The 23,082-nt window shown below is 39.5% G+C and overlaps 1 protein-coding gene across 7 annotated transcripts in view; it reads left to right on the forward strand.

Moving 5' to 3' along the window:
* LOC115760416 (acetylcholine receptor subunit alpha-like) overlaps positions 1-23,082 on the forward strand; it is a 405,819-nt gene that overhangs the window by 291,715 nt on the left and 91,022 nt on the right. For 6 of the 7 annotated variants that reach the window (XM_030701721.1, XM_030701719.1, XM_030701722.1 and 3 more), the window contains 2 exons: positions 10,675-10,811; positions 10,873-11,016. In XM_030701721.1, coding sequence (XP_030557581.1) covers positions 10,675-10,811; positions 10,873-11,016 — 281 coding nt within the window. Of the gene's footprint in view, positions 1-10,674; positions 10,812-10,872; positions 11,017-23,082 lie in introns of those variants that run through there. The other variant, XR_004017641.1, reaches the window with a different exon arrangement.

Genomic DNA, 23,082 nt, shown 5'->3' on the forward strand with positions numbered 1-23,082 from the left:
CCGGTGAAACTCTGTTGGCTGTTGATTATCTACCGGCTCAGACCCCCAGTGAATGAATCCCTGGTTTTTAAAGTATGAGCCTTTGCCTTGCCCTTTGCCTTTTTGATGCTGTTAGTTTTGAGCCGACTTTTAACTTGCGTAGTCAAATTTTGACGCAAAGATTTACGTATCATGATTGGACCCGATATTCTGTGCCATTCCTTAGCAACCGGAAAATTTTTTATCTGAACTGATATCAGAACATCGGTAAGGTTCTTTAAAAGTCCAGAGATGAACACGCAAAATGTGTCAATCTTTGCTTATCATTCATTTGCTGTGCTAGTACATTATACTCAATGATAGTTTCGTTTGCTAAAAAGGAGAACATTTTTCAACGTCGTCGTAGAACTATAAAAGGGTTATGTTTTCCTGCCTGAGTGTGCCTAGTTCCTGCTCAATCAAGTGAACCGCTCGCTTGTCGGCATACGTTAATTCTAATTTAGAAATCAAAAGTTGAAACTTTGCCAATTTTTGTTTAATTTCTTCTCACGGTATCCTTACAGGTACTGCAATGTAATTTGATTCAATAAGTAAAACAAAAAATAATAGTTCAGTTGATTTTTATTTAGTTGCTAAATAAACTTTCCGTTAGGCGAGGAATCAAGTAATTGGTAATTGGTTTATATTGAAGCCTTTGGTTTCGTGTTAACATTTTGCTTTTCGAGACGTAAATGCATACGCGCTTGAGATAGTATTTTTTTTATTTATTATTATTTTTTAATTTGTTTGTTGGGCTAACAAGCTTTTTTATTAGCACTTAATAGCGAGAAGTTAAGGATGTTATACAAATTCTTATTTTTCGTATAAGTTCATGTAACGGGTAGATTTATTTATTTGCTTATAGCGAGCGTATTGATAATATGCGAAAATGTACAACTTTTAGCGAAGCGGTCGAAAAGAGATCCGATATAGCGGACATACGAGACAAGAATGCATTGCGACGTCGCTAGCATTAATGCGCCAACAAAAACAAACTAGTGACATTTCTTGCCTCGCAGGGCAATATGTAACTGAAATGTTATGCGAACATAATACTAATTTAATTTTTAGCTGCTGAGCCGAACATACTCCCCCCGTTATGCGAACATAATACTAATTTAATTTTTAGCTGCTGAGCCGAACATACTCCCCCCGTTTGAACGATTGAGCTTCAACAGGATCGTTAAGGGGAAGCAGACACAGCTAATAAGCTGTTGCTCGCTTAATGATTCTATTAGCAGTCTTGAGAACTGCAACGCGTGTGAATTCATCAGTTACTTATACCAATTCAACCACTCTACTAGTGGCCATTTCAGAGGAGATTAGTTCTCGTCTTTGACAAGAACGATGTCATTGAGAGCCACACCTTGCTTGAGAGTCCCCCATTTGGAACGCTGTAGCAGAAGATTTAAATATTCTTCTCGCCAGCGAGACCAAAAGACTTGGTGCATGTAGGACACTCGCTGCCAGCTATCTAGACGATTAAAATTGAGCCGTGTCACATCTGGTTCTGTGAACGTGGCTTGTGGGCCACCAAAAAATGAGCTGGGGTAGGAACATCAAGGTCTTCTAGATCTTCTGAAATGGGAAGCAGTGGTCTAGAATTAACGGCAACGGTACGAAGCTCTTCGAATCCCAGAACAGTTGACCCCAGAACCCGATAGAAGTGATGTTTTGCAGTTTTTAGCGCAGCCTCCCAAAGGCCACCAAAGTGAGGGGAGCGCGCTGGAATGAAGCGCCAGTCAATTGTGTCCGTTAAACAAAACTGGAGCACAGCCTCTTGATGACAGATTCTGAGGAAGAGATTTTTAACCTCAAAAGCTCGTTTTTGGCGTCGACAAAGTTGATCGCATTGTCAGACCAAATCTGACGAGTGCATATAAAGCGCTTTAGAGCATTGAGAAATGCACACGTAGATAGATCCTTGACCAACTCCAAATGAATGGCTTTCGTGGCGAAGCAAATATATACGCTGATGTAGAATTTTCTAGGAGCTTTGTTTCGAGTGTCAGGCTTGTAGAAGAATGGTCCTCAAAAGTCCACACCAGTCTTATCAAACGCTCGAGTTTTAACAAATCGCTCCTTTGGAAGATTAGCATTTACATGCTCCACCAAGCGGGGCTTGTTCCGGAAAACTGTTTTGCTCCCAACAAGGCTCGTGGTCCAGCATGGAGATTCCGCTCATGAAAGTGAGTGAGAGTCTGGGCAGTATAATAGGATGACGGGACTCATAAGGAAGGCTTGACTTTTCGAGGCGCCCACCAACTCGAAGAATACCAAATTCATCCTGAAAGTGCAATAATGATGAGAGTATACTGGAACGAGCGACCACGCCCTTTGATTGCACGTTCTTTATATCATCCCAAAGAGAGCCCTTTTGAACGTTACGTAAAAGTATGAAGGATCCAAAACGTATGTCGAAGATCAAACGTCCGGGGCGCCGAATACGATGGATAAACTTGTACACATAGGTAAATACTCGTTGAATAGCAGAAAAGGAATTCACATATTTGCACCTTAATATGGCATCATCTGCAGGATCTGTGATGAGCAACAGTCTTTTGCGTAACTCCAGTATTGGTTTTTCAACAAGACAAGGCCAGCACCTTTGTGGACCACGAATACGTTGAACTTCGACGATTCATAACGGATTTATGATAGACATATTGATGAATCTGGCCAGCAATGTACCGGTAAATAATTTCATTTCAGCTACTTCCTGCATCAATTGGGCTAACAAAAGTGCGCCACAAAGCCCGAGTTTTGTTACCGGAAGAGTTTTAAGTGGAGCCACTCTGGATTTAAAACAAAATAAGCGTCAGCTTGAATGATGTCTCTTTGAAACCACATAAATGCAAGCTTCGTATGCGGTAATGCTAGCGTCACACCGTCAAGCCGTGAACCTCTACATCGCACATTGTATTGCAAGCCAACCGGGGGAAGGTGGATAATTGGACATTCCTGAAAGTTTGGCAAAGTTCGTGACAGGCAGTATTTTCACCACCATTGCACCATTTTCTGAGTTCAAAGCAACCTTTAGATAGGCTGCCCTTTTTTGATTTAATACGTCGATCGCCTCTTGGACCGAGCCACCGCCAGATATAAGGTCATCTACATAGAAATCGCGTCGAAGAATTTTTGCACCAATTGGAAATGAATGTTGCTCGTCGACTGTCAATGTCTGCATTGCTCGAACGGCAAGAAAGAAAGCTGGTTTTGTGCCATACGTAACTGTGTCAAACTTGAAGACACTTATTTAAGAATCAGTAGAATTTCGCCACAAGATGCATTGTAGGTAATTATCTGGGACCGTTACTCTGACACAGCGATACATCTTGCCAATGTCTCCAGTAAGGGCAACCGGGAACGTGCGAAATCGCATCAAAATGTTAAACAGCTTCGGTTGTATGACGAGCCCAGCCATCAACACTTCATTCCGCGAACATCCAGTGCTGGTGATAGCTGAACCATCAAACACGCCACGAAGTTTGGTGCTCGTGCTTTGTTCCTTCAGCATATTTGCATAAACATAACAACTCTGGAGGGACAAGAGTCATATGTCCGAGCTCCATATACTCTTCAATGAACGCGCATTACTGGGACTTAAGGTTGGGATGACGATGCAACTTTCTCTCAAGCGATATAAATCTGCGAAATGCCTGTTGATAAGATTCACCTAATTAATCCAGAGTGAGTTTGAGAGGGAGTCGCACGGAATATGCTCTCGTTGGCAACCTTTGGAAACTCTTAACAAAATGCTCCTCGCAGTCAAGCTCTTCCTTTGTTGCTTTAGCAACAGGGTCTGGAAAACTTTCTACTTCCCAAAATCGTTGAATTAACTCACCGGTTCGGCCATCAGAATCAGTGCGGGCATCAGACGATACACGATTGGCCAAAAGAGAGGTACCACCTTGCTGGGAACCGCCACCTGCAACTATCCATTCAAAGCGTGTCTTCTGCAGCAGAGGCAATCCCGGTAGCAGTTTTATTTGCCCGACATACATTAGATCGTAGAGAAGACCAGCTCCGATTAATAAGTCGCTGCGGCTTGTAAAAGCAAGGATCAGCGAGGCGAATATTTCCAGGCACATTCCAATTAGTTGTATTAAGGGCGATGCTTGGCTGGCGATCTGCTTCAGTGGAAGCTACGATGGCAGTGATGATTGCAGAGTGCTCTGCCGTTTGAGATTGTAGATTGATGGTCACAGTGCATCCATCAGTAGCGAAAGGGGCGTTTCCCAGGCCAGCAAGTGCGGCTGAAGATGGACTTTTCTTCAACTGCAGCTGTTGAGAGAATCGGGATGTAATTAAATGTAGCTGTGACCCACCATCAAATACAGCCCGACTTGGAACTAGAGTCCCAGGCCGATTTTTAACTAGTACAGGCGCAGTGCCCAGAAATACACCATCGCTGCTGAGGTTGTGGGCAACAAGAGAGGTAGAGGCGGGGGCTGAAGAAGCTGCAGTAGGAGTGACAGAGTAAGGAATCGAATGCAAAACGTCTAAATGCAGAAGTGTGTGGTGTTTGGAGCCACATGTGCGACAAGTTACGGAATTGCATGTTCGTAAAAGATGTCCTTTTAAGGCAGTTGAGGCATAAAGATAATTGTTTTGCTTCCTTGAGACGCATCTCTGGAGACAAATAGCCAAATCTTGGGCATTATGCTCTTCAACATTACAAAATACGCAAACAGCAGCCATTGAGTTAGTAGCAACGAGTGATGTCCTACTGGTGTTAGTATCTTTGTTCTTGCCCACCTGAGAGCTCGACGTTTAGGTTACCATAGCATAATCCACACTCTCTAGGGTTCTGCGGCGTTGCTCCAAACATGTGGGAATTTGTGCCCATGATGGTATTAAATTTGCAAAGGCGGGATCCTCCAGTTTTTGCAGTAGCACCTGAACAAGGATGCAACCACCAATTTGCTCCTTGCTATCCAAACTGGTGAGAGCACGAAAATGGGCATTAAACTTATCCGACAATTCACGCAGCATGCCAGCGGAGCCATTTTCTACCTTCTTGAGCCCCAGCAGCTCAACGATGTGTGCCTGAAATACAAATCGAAGGTTATCAAATCGATATTTCCAATAACCGAATAGTATCCAGCGCAGAGTCCTTCAAGCAGAGCCGCAAATGCTGCATTTTTTCAACGTTTGTGAGTTCGGAATGATTTTCGATTAAAGTTGTGAACATTGAAAAGAAATCTGACCACTCCGTATAACCTCCAGAAAACGTTGGAAATTTGATTAGCGGTAAGGTCGGAAACGCCCTGGATCTAGTCATTGACGCAGCAGCAATAGATTCATTTACAAATGTGGAGCTGGACGGCAATGCTCTACTGTGCTTAGCGATTTCAAACCGCACCGAAGTCTCCAAAGTTACTGAAAGCTCATCAAAAGCCTTACGCGAGGCTCACTGCCGATTTCGCCAAAGTCTAGTTCTTCCAATTTGTTTTGAGCGTCTTCGAATTCAGATTCCATTTTTTCAATCCGGATGAGCAGCACCGACAATGCAATTTCATTATTATTGGCAAGGGGCGTTTGGTTGAGGCTAGATTGAAGCGCCTGCAACCCATCATACAAGGACGCCACCTTGCGCTTTGAAAATTACACCCTGTTTGTAGGCTGGGCCAGCGATTCAGCACTAGAACTTTCCATGGCAACCGAAGAAAACGAAAAAAGGTCAAAAAAAACCGAATTAAAACTGCACACGAAAGTTCGTTGACCGTTGTCTTATTATCAGCACTGTACTCTTAAAGCGCGCGCAACAGCTAGTCGAATAAAAACACAAGTAAAATGCAGATAGCGAGAGCCAACGCGTCTGTATGTAGATGTATATATGCTTATGTACACAGACTCCTCTTTACTGCAAATTACCGCATGACACTTGCTCGTACATATGTATGTATATAAGAGCGGTTTTTAATTGCTGCCGAAACTAGTAACAACTAGCTCAATTTTAATTTTATTAATTTTATGCAACACTATAATGTTATATAAAAAGAATCACGTCGGGGTCACCAAAATGTTGGGCTAACAAGCTTTTTTATTAGCACTTAATAGCGAGAAGTTAAGGATGTTATAAAAATGCCGCTTTTTCTTACAAGTTCATGCAACGGGTCGATTTATTTATTTGCTTATAGCGAGCGTATTGATAATATGCGAAAATGTACAATTTTTAGCGAAGCGATCAATAAGAGATTCGATATAGCGAACATACGACACAATAATGCATTGCAACGTCGCTAGCATTGATGCGCTAGCCGCTTAAGAAAGAGTCCAAAAGGTAAAAGAGCGCGATAACAGAAACATCGCTGAGAGCAAAGCGATAAGCGCTAGATAGTTAACAGCAAATAATATTGAGCTATTTTATGACATGCGAGAAGCGCCAAATAAAACAATATAGTGACATTTCTTGCCTCGCAGGGCAATCTGTAACTGAAATGTTATGCGAATATAATACTAATTTAATTTTTAGCTGCTGAGCCGAACATTGCTAATAACGTCTTTTTTTTCTCCTATTTATTGTATTTTCTTATATAATAATATAAAGTTAAGATTATATTTAATTTTTACTTAAGAACACTATTTTATCTACTAGCTGTAGGCTCTAATAGAGTTACTGGCAAAATTAGCTGTGAAAAGAGGCATAGCTGGCCGGACGGGCAAACAAAACACCTCCTGCTGAGTTGCTATTAGAGAATTGTGTATTGTAATTAGGCAATCGTTTCTGTCGCCCATTAAATAAATAAATGAATAAATTTGAGCCGCCGTGCCTAGTTCTTTCTGAGCTACCTCTTCAGATTATAATAGTCTTTGTTTATTTGCATGGCGATTGTTTATTTTCAACCTCAGTTTTTCCACCTGAAACTCGTTGTAAGCTATGTCTTTGTCAACCTGGTTCAGATTTACTTCTTGAACTTTATGAATCCTATCCCTAATTTGCTATTAGTATTCTATTGGGGTTGAGTGTATTATTTCTTAAAGTTTTTTGTTGGTGACGGAGTGGACTGGATCGACAGTTTAGTCTAACTGCCTCTCTAGCTTTAGGCACCGTGTTATTCCGGTGATATCCAATGTAAGAATTCAGCATTTGAGTCTTGAGTATCGAAGTTATGTTCCAAAATGGACCTGATAGTTTCGGAGCTAAGTGTACTTTCATTGTCGCTATATAATGAGCATATGTTTGAGAATACTTTAAACAGTTGCAATTGTGTATTCGAGTCACAAGTTAAGATATATATTATTTATTAACGATGTCAGTGCTTTTTTGTGTTGTTTCTTAAAATATTAATTGAATTGAATAACTATCGATATTGTCGATCAGTTTTTCTGTCGAGTAAAAGATTTGAAGCGGAGCTCATGCGCATTTTTGCCGGGAATGAGGATTTGCCGAAAAGTGTTTAATTTTAAATCTCATGGAGGAGGAAAGGAGGGAAAGGCCTGAGGATAAGGTCTAAGTCCGGAACATGAAAGCTAATTGGAATTATTCACCAAGGGAATAAGCTGGCGACTGCGGCTTTAGATGGTAGATCATCCTTTATTAGCAATAAAGTGCGGCATGCAAATGCACCGTAGTTAATGAATGCGATTTACATACAATCTACGCCAGTTCCTCGATAATTCTACCACAGCACACAAGCGACTAAATATCTGGCACACAACAACTGATCGGCAACTGTAAAAAGGGGTTTCCACTTAGGCATTACATATCCTCTTTACATGTATCGTGCCCAGTTATAGGATCGCAATTTTGTGTGCTCCAACATACATACATCTGCCACCTGAGTGACATTGACTTCACATTGGTATTGAATTCCTTTTACGTGCACTATCCGCTTTAACTACAGCGAGATCTTCGAAAGGGAATTCAAATTATTATGATTTACCTGTTTGGAGTGCAAGAGAACATAAGCATAAGAGCATTGTTTCCGGAAGTAAATTGGGGCAAAACGTATAAAATGTAAAGGTTAAACTGGCATTTAGTTAGGAAATTATGCATTTGTGATCAAATCAAAGCATTAGAAAAATGATTATTAAGCTTTCGTACAAATTAGTCGTTGGAGCAATGGCTCCAAAAAAGAGTAATGAGTAATAATTCCTTTACGCGCAACAAAAATTATATTGCAAAACAATATGCTTTAATAACACCTCAGAGTGGGAAGCACGGTTAAGCCTAATTGAAGCAAATTATTGTCCGTTTTTTTAAAATCCAAGCCAAAACGGAACAGGAGAGTGATGATACTAGTGAATATGATAGTCGCCAACGATTAAAGAACTTTATTTGCAAATTAAAGGCTAAAATACTAAGTAGTCTGAGTCATACAAGTCGACCTGCTAGTAGTCATGATGTATTGAACAGCACACAGGGAAGTACACCGAGTTGATCAGTTGGTTCAATACATTTACTATGCTCTTAGGTTCAGATGCTAAGCTTAATGACTTAATGACGAAGCTATCCGCTTTAGTTCTCGTTCCTTTAGGAACCATTGATTGTTGGGAAGCCTCGGGTGTTAACTACCATCGGTCCCTACGGTTATTGCAAGACAGTCATGAAACAAGGCAATTATGTCCAATCCCACATAAATGAGATGTTTAATCTGAAACGAGTCAAGAATGTGGACTCGGAGACTGAGAGTACTTGCAGACAGCGTAAGCTCCCAGTTAGCTGCCCTTAAATCTCTTGGCACTGAGCAAGACGTTTTCGACGCGCTAGTTTTTCATTTGATCCGCAGTAAACTTGAGAAGACATTGCAAAAAAATACCTTCGTGGCCATTGCTATCGCAATTCTTAATAAATAGAGGCATGAGCTTGACTAATCGAGAACTTCCGCGGAACAATTGTTCTCGACCCAACGGCCAAAACCTATTAAAGAAAGCTTTTGTAGCTGTAGCCAGCAGCAACACTAGCAAATCGTGTTACATTTGTGCGTTAAAGACGTGCAAATCACATTTTTCCGACAAGTTTCCCTCTAGATTTGAATTGGAAACTACCCAATGGAGTAACCCTTGCGGATCCGACATTTGACTATTTTCAATGAATTGACATCCTGTTGCAGGTCAACTCAAACTAGGACAAAAATTGCCTGCCCTAAAAAAATCACTATTAGACTGGGTCGTTGGCGAGCTTACACCCAGCGCTAGCGTGTCGCTGCTAGCCACGAAGAGGGAGCAGAATTTGCCGACCTGTTATAAGCTGCAAAAGCAAGTGCAACGCTTTTGGATATGAGAGAAAACACCGCAGCCTATTGAAAAATTCACTGAAGAGGAAACACAATGCGAAAACAGAGTTGAATATTTCATGACGGTTTTCACGGATAATAATCCAACAATTTTTTTAATTAGTTCATTAATTTAATTGTTGAACGCCGTTTAGGAAATTCTGCCGAACGATTCTCTTTTCTGGTGACAAATACAAGAAAACTTCTTTCCTTTACATGTTTATTGCTTCTGCCTTTCTGCAGAGCTCGAGAACAATTCCTGCTTACAAAAATCGGAGAGGTTTGCTGCTGCTAAGATGAGCAACAACAAAATCAACGCTTAACAGTGCTCTTTACATTAATTAAGGAAAACTGTTAAGAGCGTCTGTTATTTAAGTGCGTGCGTGAACTATCGCTGCACTCTGCATGTTTATATTATTTCTTAGTTACTTGGTTTTGAGCTGTTTCAAAAGCTTCGTTGGACAATCTAAAGATGGCCATTAAACTGTAGCACTTCCATTTAAAAGTCCCAAGAAAGTACCAGGGGATACATACCAAATTGTCCACAGTGTCTTATTAAACGATACTATGCTTGTTGGGCCGAGCTTGCAGCCCGATCTTTTTGAGACGATGACTTGATTTCTCGTTTATAGGTTCGCCCTAACAGCAGATATAACCAAGATGTATAGGCAAGTTTTACGTGCTGGATTCCAAGTTTCATATATGTGCTATTGAATTGAACTTTAATGTTCACATTTAATTTTTTTTTTATACCCTGAACCCATTAAAATAGGGTACAAGGGTATATTGTATTTGTGTAAAATCCAAATGTATGTAACTGGCAGAAGGAAGCATCTCCGACCCCATAAAGTATATATATTCTTGATCAGCATCAATAGCCGAGTCGATCTAGCCATGTCCGTCTGTCTATCCGTCCGTCCGTCCGTCCATCCGTCCGTCCGTCCGTATGTATGAACGCAAGGATCTCAGAACCTATAAGAGCTAGAGACTTGAAATTTTAGATGTAGATTGTTTCCGATAATCGATAACTTACTCCGTTTCCAAGCAATCGATAAAAATCTATATCGATATCCTGTTTTTTGTGCAATTTTGGTAAATAATAAGAGCTAGAGTCACCAAACTTGACATATAGCTTCTAAAATAGAATATATATATGCATTTGATATTGGAAAAAGAGGGTTCAGGTATCCCCTAGTCGGGAGCTCCCGGCTAGAACCTCTTACTTGTTTTTTTAGTCAGCTAATAATTGCATATTATTCGATCTTTAATTAAAAATAAAATACATATAGTGGTAGATAATGTGGTAGATATGTCACTATACACAATGTGAGGCAAAAGATGCCTAAATACACTTTATTTTGATTACATTTTATACGATCTGAACTATTAGATTTAATCCATAATATATAAGAAAGTAATATGCATTTCATTACAGGTTACTCTATCCATCTCGATTCTCATTAGTCTTCATGTGTTTTTTCTTTTGGTCGTGGAAATTATTCCTCCAACATCGTTAGTTGTACCACTGTTGGGTAAATACCTAATATTTGCTATGATATTGGTTTCTATAAGGTAAGTTATTGGTTTGTTAATATTTAATTCATAATATTAAATTGTTTGTTTTATTGTTTAGCATTTGTGTGACTGTTGTCGTACTGAACGTTCATTTTCGTTCTCCACAAACACACAGAATGGCACCCTGGGTAAAACGTCTTTTCATAAACTTTTTGCCTAAATTTCTTTTTATAAAAAGACCAACTTATAACTTTGAAACAAGGTAAGCTTATATATTTTTTATATTATATTATCAAATATTTAATGCTGAGTTATTTATATATATTTTATTAACACCAAATATTGTCAAAAATTAAGCACCAAGCTTAACTCGGTAAAAATAGCTTTCATGATGCATCATGCATGATAGATGCATCGTTGTTTCGATTCAAGAAATAAAATATTCTTAATCTTTACACATTTAAATTGAGACGACCTGCAGAAAAACATATAAGTAATGGCACAGCAAGCATTTTCTACTTACCACGCATTTTGCGTCCGGCTTACTAATACTTTTTATATTTTTATATCTGCCTCCAACTGCATGGAATAACCCAATTTTCTGGTTGTTTCTACCTATGCAGTTGATTCCATAACTATTAAATTGGGCTTGGAAAGTGGCAAAGTGCAAATGTTTAATTTAATTAGCAGAGGAAACGAGTGGCTTACATCTACCTAAGCTTGCATTATAGTTGTTCTTATTCAGTATCTTTCTGATAGTCATTGGGTATTCTTATTTATTTTTATTTTTGGATTCATTTCAGTCTTGCGGGGGCTATCTTGTCACGCAGTTCTTTCGAGGCTATGAGATCCTTAAAAGCGATTTATGATGCTGTAAATCATAAAACGGTAGTGTTGGGCTAACAAGCTTTTTTATTAGCACTTAATAGCGAGATGTTGAGGATGTAATAAAAATGCCGCTTTTTCTTATTAGTTCATGCAACGGGTTAATTTACTTATATGCTTATAGCGAGCGCATTAACAATATGCGAAAATGTACAATTTTTAGCGAAGTGATCCGATATAGCGAACATACGAGACAAGAGTGCATTGCGTTATTGATGCGCTAGCTGCTTAAGAAAAAGTGCATCAGGTAAAAGAGCGCGATAACAGAAACTACGATGAGCGCAAAGCGATAAGCGCTAGATAGTTAACAGCAAATAATATTGAGCTCTTTTATGACATGCAAGAAGCGCCAAACAAAACAAAATAGTAACATTTCTTGCCTCGCAGGGCAATATGTAATTGAAATGTTATTCAAATATAATACTAATTCAATTTTTAGCTGCTGAACCGAATAGGTAGCTTTCCATAATTTTTCTGATCTAAGCATATGATTCTGTAAAAAAAAATAAGCTTTGGGATTGAGTGGTTTTCTCTTCAAAATGTAATTCTAATTGAATAAATATATATGGTTTTAAACAACGGTAGATCGCAACACATGTTATTGCCAATGGCGTTGCAAGATTTTAAAAAAACATAAAAATAAGTCGAGTAAAAAACAAAACTTTTGTACCAGGAAAAAAAATTAATATAATGTTATTTTTAGAATAGGTTTAACGACTTTTGTATGAAATATATTATTTTATAAAGGAAAATTATTTTAGATCGATGTTTGCTACCAAAACAGTGCGTATCAGTTCACCGCAACATAATTTCCAACAACTTTCACAACTTTGTTTACATAGAAATGCAGTACCAACTTTAACAGCAATGAACCTTTACCTATCAACCAACCACCTATCAACACTTACTGTGTGTTGTGTGTGCTATGCAAATACTGTACTTAAAATGATCTACTTTTGGTTTCTAATCAAAAAAAACAAAACTGGTATTTATCAGATAAATCTTAATGCAGGAGGTTTTAAGATAAAACAAGTAAGAGGTTCTGGTCGGGAGCTCCCGACTAGGGGATACCCTGAAGCCTCTTATTCCAACACCAAATAAATTAATAAAAAAAAGTTCCCTTGGCAGGGCTCGAATTTGCAACTGACCGCATTACTTACTGTCGACTCTACTCAACAGCCACACCAGCAAAAAAAAATAATAATAATACTTTCCCTGGTTGGGCTCGAACTCGCGACAGACCGCATGACTTGCTATGCCTCTACTCAACAGCCACTCCAACAATTAAGTACTTATGATAAAAAAAGGAACTAAAATAACATTACAAAAAAAAGATGCAATTACCATGCTATTAGAATGCGAAGCAGACGCGCATGAATGTGTGTGTGTACATGTATACAGAATTCAATTCAATTCAATTCATTCAATTGCGCAGTTGCATATAACTTTGGTTTTTCTTAACCGATCATTATGAAATTTTCTACAGTATATCTTATTGTTCCATAGAATATTTGTGTATTCTGAAAAAGTCAATTGCATTTAAATTGTGGTTTAAATTGGTTGGCAATAAAAGTTGGGTTATTAACTTGATTAATAGCTCTAGGGTGGTAGCGGGGAGGTGCCGATAGGTATGAAATGAAAGATACTTGAAATATCTATAATATTCTAGAAGCAACATATCATGTTTGGTGGCTCTAGCTCTTATTATTTACCCAATTTGCTAGAAAAAACAGGATGTCGATATCGACATCGATATTTATCGATTGCTTGGAAACGGAGTAAGTTATCGATTATCGGAAACAAACTGGATCTGCGCGGGAGCTAGGAGCATCTACATCTAAAATTTCAAGTCTCTAGCTCTTATAGGTTCTGAGATCCTTGCGTTCATACATACGGACGGACGGACGGACGGACAGACGGACATGGCTAGATCGACTCGGCTATTGATGCTGATCAAGAATATATATACTTTATGGGGTCGGAGATGCTTCCTTCTGCCAGTTACATACATTTGGATTTTGCACAAATACAATATACCCTTATACCCATTTTTAATGGGTTCAGGGTATAAAAAGCACATTTAGCTTTAAAAATAAGCCAGATTAAGCTCTTGATCCGGAAATGTTTTAAAGCTAAACATATCTTTGTATATCCGATTTCTGAACTTTTCGCAAAATACATAAAATTCCTTAATGATGTAAATGATAAACTCAGAAAAATCACGTAAACCTGAAAAAAAAATTTAGTCATTTATTTCGCACCACGGATGAATTTTGAGTGAGAAATCGAAGTGAGAAATGCTGAACATCATCAGGAACCAATTATTAAGGCTTCAAGCAAATATATATGCATATATATAACTGTCCCTGATCTGATTTACCTGAAATATTATTACCTATTCCATTAAACGATCGAAAAACATGATTTTCATATCGACTTTGAACGATTACTTGGATGTGGGGTAAATTATCGAGTATCGGAACCGAAGTAGTACCAGGCGAGGCCGGCGTTCGGCTGCCACTCTCAGCAGTCTTACTATGTCTGGGCACACTAAAATGGTCGCAGGTACCCTTGGGGCTGCCTCCTTTCGATTTTTTTTGTTTCGATAAAAAGGGCCATTTGGTATGTCTATACATTGTATGAGTAGTGGTAGTACTGCGCGGGTACTAGGAGAACCTACGTTCAAAATTTCAGTCTCTAGCTCTTAAAGGTTATGAGATCCTTGCGTTCATACACACGGACGGAAGGACGGACGGGCAGAAGGGCATGGATAGATCGACTTGGCTACGGATGCCATAATAAAAATAATAATTATATATACTTTATTCTTCCTTCTACCTGTTATATAAATTTTTCTCAGAAACATTATACCCTTCTTAAACGGGTTTACGTTATAAGGCATATGAATCAATTAATAATAATATATATTGTTGGGCTAACAAGCTTTTTTATAAGCACTTGATAGCGAGAAGTTAAGGATGTTATACAAATTCCGCTTTTTCTTATAAGTTAATGAAACGGGCTGAATTATTTATATGCTTACAGCAAGCGTATTGACAATATGCGAAAATGTACAATCCGATATAGCTAACATACGAGACAAGAATGCATTGCGACGTCGCTAGCATTGATGCGCTAGCCGCTTAAGAAAAAGTGCAAAAGGTAAAAGAACGCGATAACAGAAACTACGCTGAGAGCAAAGCGATAAGCGCTAGATAGTTAACAGCAAATAATATTGAGCTATTTTATGACATGCGAGAAGCGCCAAACAAAACAAAATAGTGAGATTGCTTGCCTCGCAGGGCAATATGTAACTGAAATGTTATGCGAACATAATACTAATTTAATTTCTAGTTGCTGAGCCGAACATACTCCCCGCGTTGAACGATTGAGCTTCAACAGGATCGTTAAGGGGAAGCAGACACTGCTTATTAGTTGCTCGCTTAATGATTCTATTAGCAGTCTTGAGAACTGCAACGCGTGTGAATTCATCAGTTACTTATACCAATTCAACCACTCTACTAGTGGCCATTTTAGAGGAGATTAGTTCTCGTCTTTGACAAGAACGATGTCATTGAGAGCCACACCTTGCTTGAGAGTCCCCCATTTGGAACGCTGTAGCAGAAGATTTAAATATTCTTCTCGCCAGCGAGACCAAAAGACTTGGTGCATGTAGGACACTCGCTGCCAGCTATCTAGACGATTAAAATTGAGCCGTGTCACATCTGGTTCTGTGAACGTGGCTTGTGGGCCACCAAAAAATGAGCTGGGGTAGGAACATCAAGGTCTTCTAGATCTTCTGAAATGGGAAGCAGTGGTCTAGAATTAACGGCAACGGTACGAAGCTCTTCGAATCCCAGAACAGTTGACCCCAGAACCCGATAGAAGTGATGTTTTGCAGTTTTTAGCGCAGCCTCCCAAAGGCCACCAAAGTGAGGGGAGCGCGCTGGAATGAAGCGCCAGTCAATTGTGTCCGTTAAACAAAACTGGAGCACAGCCTCTTGATGACAGATTCTGAGGAAGAGATTTTTAACCTCAAAAGCTCGTTTTTGGCGTCGACAAAGTTGATCGCATTGTCAGACCAAATCTGACGAGTGCATATAAAGCGCTTTAGAGCATTGAGAAATGCACACGTAGATAGATCCTTGACCAACTCCAAATGAATGGCTTTCGTGGCGAAGCAAATATATACGCTGATGTAGAATTTTATAGGAGCTTTGTTTCGAGTGTCAGGCTTGTAGAAGAATGGTCCTCAAAAGTCCACACCAGTCTTATCAAACGCTCGAGTTTTAACAAATCGCTCCTTTGGAAGATTAGCATTTACATGCTCCACCAAGCGGGGCTTGTTCCGGAAAACTGTTTTGCTCCCAACAAGGCTCGTGGTCCAGCATGGAGATTCCGCTCATGAAAGTGAGTGAGAGTCTGGGCAGTATAATAGGATGACGGGACTCATAAGGAAGGCTTGACTTTTCGAGGCGCCCACCAACTCGAAGAATACCAAATTCATCCTGAAAGTGCAATAATGATGAGAGTATACTGGAACGAGCGACCACGCCCTTTGATTGCACGTTCTTTATATCATCCCAAAGAGAGCCCTTTTGAACGTTACGTAAAAGTATGAAGGATCCAAAACGTATGTCGGAGATCAAACGTCCGGGGCGCCGAATACGATGGATAAACTTGTACACATAAATAAATTACTGGCTGCTGGAACATAATGCCACTGGAAGCCCGCTGTGAGTTCCTGGATGGTGGCTATCCGATTTGCAACGAATACGTTGAACTTCGACGATTCATAACGGATTTATGATAGACATATTGATGAATCTGGCCAGCAATGTACCGGTAAATAATTTCATTTCAGCTACTTCCTGCATCAATTGGGCTAACAAAAGTGCGCCACAAAGCCCGAGTTTTGTTACCGTAAGAGTTTTAAGTGGAGCCACTCATGATTTAGAACAAAATAGGCGTCAGCTTGAATGATGTCTCTTTGAAACCACATAAATGCAAGCTCCGTACGCGGTAATGCTAGCGTCACACCGTCAAGCCGTGAACCTCTACATCGCACTGTGTATTGCAAGCCAACCGGGGGAAGGTGGATAATTGGACATTCCTGAAAGTTTGACAAAGTTCGTGTCAGGCAGTATTTAGAGAAGTTGGAAAACTCTCATCCCAATCCAAGTTTTCCTTCCAAAGAAGCTGCATAAGGATTTTGGCCTTAACGATGACTGGTCCAATTAGTCCTAAGGGATCGCAATGTTTAAGTGTCTGATTGGCAGGCGTGAGAGAAAACATTAATTGAAGGATCCCAAGCAAGGCCCAAGGTTTTGGTAATGTCGCTTCCATCGCCAAATTGTAAAAACGAGTCCTTATCCTTGTCAGGAATGCCTTTTAGCACTGCAGAGTGACTCGAGCACCATTTTCTGAGTTCAAAGCAACCTTTAGATAGGATGCCCTTTGTTTGATTTAATACGTCGATCGCCTCTTGGACCGAGCCACCGCCAGATATAAGGTCATCTACATAGAAATAGCGTCGAAAAATTTTTGCACCAATTGGAAATGAATGTTGCTCGTCGGCTGCCAATGTCTGCATTGCTCGAACGGCAAGAAAGAAAGCTGGTTTTGTGCCATACGTAACTGTGTCAAACTTGAAGACACTTATTTCAGAATCAGTAGAATTTCGCCACAAGATGCATTGTAGGTAATTATCTGGGACCGTAACTCTGACACAGCGATACATCTTGCCAATGTCTCCAGTAAGGGCAACCGGGAACGTGCAAAATCGCATCAAAATGTTAAACAGCTTCGGTTGTATGACGAGCCCAGCCATCAACACTTCATTCCGCGAACATCCAGTGCTGGTGATAGCTGAACCATCAAACACGCCACGAAGTTTGGTGCTCGTGCTTTGTTCCTTCAGCATATTTGCATAAACATAACAACTCTGGAGGGACAAGAGTCATATGTCCGAGCTCCATATACTCTTCAATGAACGCGCAATACTGGGACTTAAGGTTGGGATGACGATGCAACTTTCTCTCAAGCGATATAAATCTGCGAAATGTCTGTTGATAAGATTCACCTAATTAATCCAGAGTGAGTTTGAGAGGGAGTCGCACGGAATATGCTCCTGTTGGCAACCTTTGGAAACTCTTAACAAAATGCTCCTCGCAGTCAAGCTCTTCTTTTGTTGCTTTAGCAACAGGGTCTGGAAAACTTTCTACTTCCCAAAATCGTTGAATTAACTCATCGGTTCGGCCATCAGAATATGGGCATTAAACTTATCCGACAATTCACACAGCATGCCAGCGGAGCCATTCTCTACCTTCTTGAGCCCCAGCAGTTTAACGATGTGTGCCTGAAATATTAATCGAAGGTTATCAAATCGATTTTGTAATAAATTTAATGCTATGGAATAGTTAGCCTCTGATATTTCCAGTAACCGAATAGTATCCAGCGCAGAGTCCTTCAAGCAGAGCCGCAAATGCTGCATTTTTTCAATGTTTGTGAGTTCGGAATGATTTTCGATTAAAGTTTTGAACATTGAAAAGAAATCTGACCACTCCGTATAACCTCCAGAAAACGTTGGAAATTTGATTAGCGGTAAGGTCGGTAACGCCCTGGATCTAGTCATTGACGCAGCAGCAATAGATTCATTTACAAATGTGGAGCTGGACGGCAATGCTCTACTGTGCTTAGCGATTTCAAACCGCACCGAAGTCTCCAAAGTTACTGAAAGCTCATCAAAAGCCTTACGCCTTCTTCCAATTTGTTTTGAGCGTCTTCGAATTCAGATTCCATTTTTTCAATCCGGATGAGCAGCACCGACAATGCAATTTCATTATTATTGGCAAGGGGCGTTTGGTTGAGGCTAGATTGAAGCGCCTGCAACCCATCATACGAGGACGCCACCTTGCGCTTTGAAAATTACACCCTGTTTGTAGGCTGGGCCAGCGATTCAGCACTAGAACTTTCCATGGCAACCGAAGAAAACGAAAAAAGGTCAAAAAAACCGAATTAAAACTGCACACGAAAGTTCGTTGACCGTTGTCTTATTATCAGCACTGTACTCTTAAAGCGCGCGCAACAGCTAGTCGAATAAAAACACAAGTAAAATGCAGATAGCGAGAGCCAACGCGTCTGTATGTAGATGTATATATGCTTATGTACACAGACTCCTCTTTACTGCAAATTACCGCATGACACTTGCTCGTACATATGTATGTATATAAGAGCGGTTTTTAATTGCTGCCGAAACTAGTAACAACTAGCTCAATTTTAATTTTATTAATTTTATGCAACACTATAATGTTATATAAAAAGAATCACGTCGGGGTCACCAAAATGTTGGGCTAACAAGCTTTTTTATTAGCACTTAATAGCGAGAAGTTAAGGATGTTATAAAAATGCCGCTTTTTCTTACAAGTTCATGCAACGGGTTGATTTATTTATATGCTTATAGCAGCGTATTGACAATATGCGAAAATGTACAATTTTTAGCGAAGCGATCGATAAGAGATCCGATATAGCTAACATAGGAGACAAGAATGCATTGCGACATCGCTAGCATTGATGCGCTAGCCGCTTAAGACAAAGTGCAAAAGGTAAAAGAGCGCGATAGCAGAAACTACGTTGAGCGCAAAACGATAAGCGCTAGATAGTTAACAGCAAATAATATTGAGCTATTTTTTGGCATGCGAGAAGCGCCAAACAAAACATAATAGTGACATTGCTTGTTATGCGAACATAATACTAATTTAATTTTTAGCTGCTGAGCCGAACATATATGTATATTAGAGAGCTGCATGGCTTCACTCACAGCATACGTTAAATTGAATGGACTCGATTTGAATTGAATCGCGTAACTGCGAGGCACACAATGAAACGCATGAGTAGCAATGTGAGTGCTTGTTGTGCTCATACCAGTAAAATGAGTAGGAATAAATAAAGCGTTAGGCGGAATAAAAAATTTGGCACAGCCGAACAAATTCGTCTGTTTTATTATGCGCGACAACAACAATTAAAAAATTGTTTGTTCATTCGAATGCAGTAGAAACGCAACCTCTTATACCAACGCATTCCCACTTATTTCAGTAGTTCGCATATAGGCTTGCTCTAATCTATATTTAGATTCCCTCAGAGAGAGTAGGAGGGGAGCGAATCGGGTTCCCTTTGTAATGCCCTTAGCCTTCAACTGACCCAAAATTTGTAGATGTGCATATGGGCAGCAACGGGGTTGCTCATGTTGCTGCCCAGATGAACAGCGAGCGAGGAGTACGATTCTGACAGCAGTCAACGGCGGGCGTGCTGCGCGCAAAAGAACTTGGTTATGTTTACGCACTCCCCCACTCAAGCCAAAAAAAGCAAACCAGCCTGTCACCCTTCCAGTCCTTTCGATGAAAGGTACAGTTACTGCCGCAAAAAACCAACTTCGTCTTCTGACCTAGTTTCTATTCATTATCAGAATGTCCGAGGTCTCATTTATAAGCTTAAATATCTTTATATGGCTGGCACTTCTTCGATTCGGATATAATCGCATTTTCAAAAACATGGTTGAGTTCAACCATATCTGATTCTGAGCTTTTTCGAACAATTTTATTTTGCATAGAAATGATCGGCCGACTCGAGGTGGTGGGGTATTAATTGCCGTTAAAGCCACTCTCTAGTCAGAACATTTCTATTTTCTTACGTATACTGACGCTGAGATTGTCTCACTTAAAGTGACTTTTCCATCACATGATATTTATAACACATGTTCCTCCTTCTTCCGATATTCCAGATTATATGTAACATATTATTTATATTAAAAACGTTTCTTCACACGTGCGTGATAGTGACCTAATTATATACTATCTAGTACCCTCAGCTCCGATATTTCAAATCAATTCAATTTCTAATCATTTGCGTAGAACACTTGATCTTGTATTTATTAACGACAATTTTATTGCTAACGTGTCCAGGTCCCCTCCTTTATCTATTCCAGAGGATATATATCATCATACTTTAAAGGTTTCATATTTCAATTATAATCCTCTTATTTCTCATTCATCAGCTAGCAATAAGCCCCGCCGTTGCTTTCGCAAAGGAAACTATTCCTTGCTTAATCAACATATTTCTGCAACCGATTGGTCTTTTTTATATGACTCGGTTGATATGAATACTGCTATTAATTTTTACATTTCTGCAAATTAATTTATTAATGGTCGACAAAACGAGTGTCTTCCTTATTATTTAATACATTCTACATATAAAACAATATGAAAATTAAATGCTAAGAGCCTAGATAGAGTACACTATTTGCGAATAGCATCACTTTGGATGGTTATCAAGCTAAATTAAAATAATCCAAAGTTTCTATATTATTTAAGAGAATACAATAAATAGGAAAAAAGAACGTAGTAATTTGTTTATAAAGTAGTGATATGTGTGCTATTTAGCATATATTTATATGGAGTGTTAAATAGATAGGATAAAGAGATATTAATGGGGCATCACCGACCCGGTGGCGGAAAATTTATGGCCTGTCCGGCAAGCTATGCCTCTGCTCATAGCTGGGAGTGATCAGTGAGTTCCCAAAGGTATCCTGAAAGCAACGATATAATTCTCTAACCGGAACATTAGCGCCCGAGCTGGGCCTGACGATAAGGTCTAAGTCCGGAATCAGCTAAACATGAAAGCTAATTGGAATTATTCACCAAGGGAATAAGCTGACGACTGCGGTGTTAGAAGGTAGATCAGCCTTAATTAGCAATAAAGTGCGGCAAGTATTCATGCAAGTGTATAGTAACATATTGAAAATTACAGTTATATTGTATGTATGGCTTAGTTAATGAATGCGATTTACATGCAATCTACGGCAGTTCCTCGATAATTCTACCACGGCATACAAGCGACTAAATATCTGACACACAACAACTGATCGGCAACTTTTTAGTACTCGGATATTCTCGACTTATAAAAAACAACTACGGGAACTTTCAACCCCCATGACAACTTTTTCTCCTTACTTGTTTTCTTGTTCGTTTCGATCAACTCTGTCGAATTCCTGAGTGAACCAGTGATATCAAACTAAAAGGGTTTCCATTCAGGCATTACATCTCCTCATTACATGTATACGTACCAATTATAGGATTACAATTTTGGGTGTTCGAACATACATGCATCTGCCTACCTGACTGACATTGACTTCACATTGGTATTGAATTCCTTTTATGTGCACTATCCGCTTTAACTACAGCGAGATCTTCAAACAATTGCGTGTTTCGATGTTCTTATCTGTGCGGTTCCTTAAGTACGCTGAGTATTATTTGGCTTTCTTAAGGTACAGCTGCAAAGGGAATTCATATTATTATGATTTGCCTCTTTGGAATGCAAGAGAACATAAGAGCATTGTTTCCGGAAGCCAACTGGGGCAAGACGCATTTGGTTACGAAATTATGCATTTGTGATAAAATCAAAGCATTAGAAAAATGATTATTAAACTTTCGTACAAATTAGTCGTTAGAGCAATGGCTCCAAAAAAGAGTAATGAGTAATGAATTCCTTTACGCGCAACAAAAATTATATTGCGAAACATTATGCTTTAATAACACCTCAGAGTGGGAAGCACGGTTAAGCCTAATTGAAGCAAATTATTGTCCGTTTTTTGTTGGTTCAATACATTTACTATGCGCTTAGGGTCAGATGCTAAACTTAATGACTTAATGACGAAGCTATCCGCTCTAAGAACTATTGATTGTTTGGAATCATCGGGTGATAACTACCATCGGCCCCTACGGTTATTGCAAGACCGTCACGAAACAAGGCAATTATTGTCCAATCCTACATAAATGAGATGTTTCATCTGAAACCTGTCAAGAATATGGACTCGGAGACTCTGAGAGTACTTGCAGACAGCGTAAGCTCCCAGTTAGCTGCCCTTAAATCTCTTGGCACTGAGCAAGACATTTTCGTAGCGCTAGTTTTTCATTTGATCCGCAACAAACTTGAGAAGACATTCGATAAGGGGAAAAGCGAATGGGACTACAAAAAATTACCTTCGTGGGTATTTCTATCGCAATTCTTAATAAATAGAAATATGAACTTGTCTAATCGAGAACTCCCGTGGAACAATGGTTCTCCACCCAAGTGGCAAAACTTATTAAAGGAAGCTAGTGTAGCTATAGCTAGCAGCAACACTAGCAAATCGTGTTACATTTGTGCTAGTGCACATGCGTTAAAGGCGTGTGTGTCACACTTTTGAAAAATGTGAAAATATGTTTTCTAATGGGAAAACATACAGGCCACATTCTTCAAAAAGGTAACAGTGGAATTAGGCTATAACTTCTAAATTTGTTTCAAGTTTGGATCTAGAAATGCGTGAATCAAGTATGCGACTCAGTGGGATCGGCAATGCAACATCTCAGATTATTGGTGAAGTGACAAGGTTTGCAGTACAATTTTT

The sequence above is a fragment of the Drosophila novamexicana genome, unplaced genomic scaffold (genome assembly GCF_003285875.2).
Source record: "Drosophila novamexicana strain 15010-1031.04,08,12 unplaced genomic scaffold, DnovRS2.1 tig00000434-arrow-pilon, whole genome shotgun sequence".
In the NCBI taxonomy this organism is placed as follows: Eukaryota; Metazoa; Arthropoda; class Insecta; order Diptera; family Drosophilidae; genus Drosophila; species Drosophila novamexicana.